This window comes from Palaemon carinicauda, chromosome 35, assembly GCF_036898095.1.
Source record: "Palaemon carinicauda isolate YSFRI2023 chromosome 35, ASM3689809v2, whole genome shotgun sequence".
NCBI lineage: Eukaryota > Metazoa > Arthropoda > Malacostraca > Decapoda > Palaemonidae > Palaemon > Palaemon carinicauda.
The window spans coordinates 55,884,500-55,889,499 of NC_090759.1; the positions used below are offsets into that span (position 1 = coordinate 55,884,500).

General features: G+C 44.8%; 1 protein-coding gene across 11 annotated transcripts in view; it reads right to left on the reverse strand.

Moving 5' to 3' along the window:
* The window catches only part of fry (Protein furry), a 232,115-nt gene that overhangs the window by 23,186 nt on the left and 203,929 nt on the right, over nucleotides 1–5,000 (reverse strand). For all 11 annotated transcript variants that reach the window (XM_068359034.1, XM_068359032.1, XM_068359035.1 and 8 more), the window contains one exon: nucleotides 1,321–1,470. In XM_068359034.1, the coding sequence (XP_068215135.1) occupies nucleotides 1,321–1,470 (150 nt within the window). The remainder of the gene's footprint in view (nucleotides 1–1,320; nucleotides 1,471–5,000) is intronic.

Genomic DNA, 5,000 nt, shown 5'->3' on the forward strand with positions numbered 1-5,000 from the left:
GCCATTGCCCCTATGAGAGCTCGTTTGGCAGCTTAAGTACTAGTGTACACTTGTGATGTGCTAATGCCCGAACTTGCAAGGGAACAATTAGCTTTGCAATCCAAAACAAATTACAACCGATAATTTATGCCAAAACTTTATCAAAAAACATTTTGTTCTAAGGAAATCATACGATATACCATGCCATCCACAAATGAATTACGAGGTTGCTTTAGAGCGATTACTTCAGCAAGTGGAGGGGTATTAGGATTTGAGATACAGACTTGGTGTTCAGGCATGCAAGCTAGTTGTCTAAAGGTGTGTGGTTAGGATTACAGGAAGATGAGTGTTTTGCAGCAGAAGGGTTAAAGTAAATAGAGAATTTAAGTCTCTATAAGAAGATCTTGAATCTGTATGTGCTGTGCATCATCAGAAACCTATCTGAACGAAAAACTTTTACCTCTGGACCCGGCGTGAGACGTCTGGGTAGGGTTAGAAATAGGGTAGGTTATTTCAAAATTACTGCCTTGAATTAGAGACTCACAAGCCTTCTGAGATTTCACAAAATAAGCTACAGAAGGTGAAAGCTTTTGCAGCTCAATACTATCAGAACTTAACTCACTAAGTGCTGTACAGTATTGGAGTTCGGTGCTGCCTTTCTTTATCATCATCATAGCCGCTTTAATCAACTAGCCTAGTCCTTTTGCACTTTTAACTTTCAATTTAATCAGCAACCATACACAATTTTCCAAAAGAGGAACAGTGAGGCCTTTGCACTAGTGAGAATGTGGGTCATGAACTGACAAAACACAATACCTTTGAACAATCCATGCAGTCGTTACTAACAAATCTAGAAGACATCTTAAAATGTCCCAACAAACCTAAATTGAACAACTTGGAGTTCTATGCTGTTATCAAACCAGAGGCAAAACAGACAAAAAAATAAAGGTTTTGTGGCATGCCCAAGCCATTGGGTATTGCCATTAACTGCTAGATTATCTCATTACTTTACTAAAGACATAATTATGTCTATTGAAAACAAAGAAAATGGAAAAATTTTTAGTGTTAGGAGTACATGTCGATAAAATGAAGCTTCCTGAGAGAAACAATATGGACATCAGGGGAGGCTCACAAAAATAAAATAAATGCTACAATAAGGAGTCTATAGCACAAACCTGATTATTTGAAAAGCATTTGTTTAATATGATGTAATAAAAACATAAAAATATATTTCCAGTCTTTTATCTCTTTTAACTTTATGACTGTTAATCTTTAAGTTTGAGTAACTCAAATACTTTCCTTTAAAAAATATTTAACTAAAAAAAGGACAATCCAACTTACAACAATTGCACTTTCTCTTTTGTCCAAATAAGTATCAAGATGTTCATGCAGGGCAATGAAGGTGGAGCGGAATCTCTGTGTCAACTGCGTACTTGCCAATAGAGCTGCATCTACATAGACATAAGCTAGTGGAGCTAAAGATGCTACAGCCTGAAAAAATATGAATGAAGTATATAACCTTTAGTTGTGGTAAAAAAATAAAATAAAAATAATATAAATTCAACATCAATCAATTTGAGTTTCACTAACAAACATGCATGAATGTTTGTATTGATGTTTAAAAGTATGCTTCTTTCTTTTCACTGATTAGTAATACATGATGATAAGGACAATTATGAGATATATATATATATATATATATATATATATATATATATATATATATATATATATATATATATATATATATATATATATATATATATATATATATACATATATATATATATATATATATATATATATATATATATATATATATATATATATATATATATATATATATATATATATATATATATCAAAAATTTTAAATAATTTTTATTTTTCCTAACATACTCACCGAGAACTACTTTTCTTGGAGTCACTTGTGAATCCCTCAATCTCGACCAAGGTTTTTCCCGCCGTTAACCCCCCTACTCCGCTCTATATAGGCTTACCCCCGCCGCCAGAGAATGCGCCCTGAGGGGAGGATTAGGGCAGGTCACTGCATCTCTGGGTCAGCGTCCCCATTAAGTTCGTCGCTTTGCCCAACTTGGCAATGGAAGGATGGCACTCGGGGACAGAAGGGAGGGCCATTACCCGAAAAGTAGTTCTCGGTGAGTATGTTAGGAAAAATAAAAATTATTTAAAATTTTTGACTTGTTCCAACACAAATACTCACCGAGAACTACTTTTCTTGGAGACTTATACTTTAGGAGGCGGGAGTGCTATTCTGCCACTTGACTCGGCACATAGTGCCTAGAGGGCTATGGAATGCGGGGCCTATCAGAGTGCGGAGTGGGGGTAACTGCGGAACCTTACGCTATTATCTAAGACACACCTCTTAAAATTTCTTCTGGCGATTTTCTCCTGATGTAGTCGCGAAGAATTCATTCACCGTTGGGGACATCTTCTGGCCTACCGCTGCACAGCTTGGAGGGCGGCAATGACTGTCCCAATGGAGAACCCGTCCAAGGATTTTCTTGAATAATCCTTGAGGTAGTGGGCAGTAAAGGTCGACTGGTGCGACCAAGTGCCTGCTTGCAGGATCTGCCCCACCGCCATGTTTCTCTCAAAGGCCAAGGAGGTGCTCAGACCCCTGATGTCATGGGGGCGGGGAGTGCCTGGCACTGCCATTTTATCCTCTTCATAGGTTCTGGCGATGACTTGCCTCAGCCAGAAGGAAATGGTGTTTTTGGAGACTTGTTTCTTATTAACACCTGTGGAAACGAAGAGGTTCTTGGTACCTGGTCAGAGATGAGCTGTCCTTTCCAGGTACTTTCTGAGCGTCCGTACCGGGCATAACTTCAAGTCTTCCGTAATGCCTGTCTTGGGAATGGCCGGAATTGAGAAACCTTCAAACCTCGGGTCCCAGACTGCTGGGTTCTGAGTCTTCGCCACAAAGGAGGGTACGAACCTGAAGGACACTTCTTTCCACCCTTTGGAGTGCGCAACGTCGTAAGACAGACCATGGATATCGCCCACTCTCTTAGCCGAAGCTAAGGCTAGCAAGAAGATGGTCTTGAGGGTGAGGTCTTTGTCCCCGATATCTTTCAGGGGTTCAAAGGGAGGACGACTTAGCATCTTCAGGACCTTGGCTATGTCCCACCTGGGCACTCTCCTAGCTTGAGGGGGGCAGGACTGCTCGAAGCTCCTAATCAGCATCGCTATGTGTCTCGAGGTCCCCAGGTCGATGCCTTTCAGGAGGAAGACTTGGCCTAAGGCGGCTCGAACTTCTTTAATGGCTGGGATTGACATTCCCACTTCATCTCTAAGGTACAATAGAAACTCAGCTATGTCCGGGACCGAAGCTTTAAGAGGTCTTATGTGTTTCTCTGAGCACCACTTCGTGAAGGAGGCCCAATTTGCCTGGTATACCACGGTAGAGGATTTCCTCAGGTATAGAGACATTCTCTTAGCTGTGGAGGAGGAGTACCCCTCCTTCTTCAAGAGCCGCTCGATAGTCTCCAGGCGTGAAGGCGAAGAGAGAGAGGGTTGTCGTGAAGCCTGAGGAAGTGCGGTTGGTGCAGGAGGTCTGACCTGGCGGGCAGAGGCCAAGGTGGTTGGCTCGCTAGGTCTTTTAGATCCGCGAACCACTCTCTCTCCGGCCACCAGGGCGCTACCAAAGTCATCCTTAGGTTTCGGGAGGCCCTTACTCTGTTGAGTACCTGCTTTATCAGCGTGAAGGGGGGAAAAGTGTACACGTCCAGATTGTCCCACTTGTGCTGGAAGGCGTCTTCTAGGGCTGCCTTTTGGTCTGGGACCAGGGAGCAATAGACCGGTAGTTGGGCGTTGAGCTTTGTTGCAAAGAGGTCCATCACCGGGGAGCCCCAGCGTTGAATGATGATTCTGGCTACTTCTGGGTGTAGAGACCACTCTGTCCCCACTATTTGACCAATTCTGCTGAGGCCGTCGGCTAGCACGTTTTTCTTCCCGGGGATGAACCTTGCTAGCAGCACCACTTGCTGCTCGTCCACCCAATGTAGGATGCTTATGGCGAGGTCGCACAGTTCTTTCGATCTCATGCCCCCTTGCTTCTTTATGTAGGCCACTACCGTGGCGTTGTCGCACATTAACGCCACGGTGTTTCCCTTTAGCCGACTTGCAAAGTGAAGACATGCTTTCTGGACTGCCCTTAGCTCTAGGACATTGATGTGGAGACGCTTTTCGCTCTCCGACCAGGTACCGCTTGCTGTCTCTTCCAGAAGGTGGGCCCCCCACCCTTGGTTGGAGGCGTCTGTGAACAGGAGGTACTCGGGGGGACAGGACCCGAGGGGCATCCCCTTGAGGGAGTTGGACTGGCAGTGCCACCATTCTAGGGAGGTTCTCGTGTCCGGAAGGATTGGAATTAACGCCTTCTGAGAGCCTGTCTGGGACCAGAGGCTCTTGAGGTTCCATTGAATGGGCCTGAGCCTCATCCTCCCTTGGGGAACCAGCTTCTCCAATGAGACCAGGTGACCTATCAGTCTCTGCCAGTCTCTCGCCCTCCTGGAATGTTCTGACAGGAACGGCTGAATGATGTGCTTGAGGTTCCGTATCCTGTCTTCCGAGGGGAAAACCTTCCCCTGCACGGTGTCCAACGTCATCCCCAAGTATCCCATTCTGTTGGATGGTGTTAAGTTCGACTTTTCCAGATTGATTATGATTCCCAGATTCCTGCAGAACTGGAGGAGGTTTCTCCCTTGCTCCTCCAAGAGGGCCTTTGAGTTGGAAAGGAGCAACCAGTCGTCTAGGTATCTGATGAGACGGATACCCCGTTCGTGAGCCCACACTGAGACTGTCGCGAAGACCCTCGTGAACACTTGAGGGGCCGTCGACAGACCGAAGCAAAGGGTCTTGAACTGCAGGATCTGGGAACCCCATTTTACCCGGAGGAACTTCCGACTCGACGAGTGGACAGGGATCTGGAAGTATGCGTCCTTGAGGTCGACCGTCATCATGTAATCCTTCTCCCTCAAGGAAATCAGGACGGATTTTGG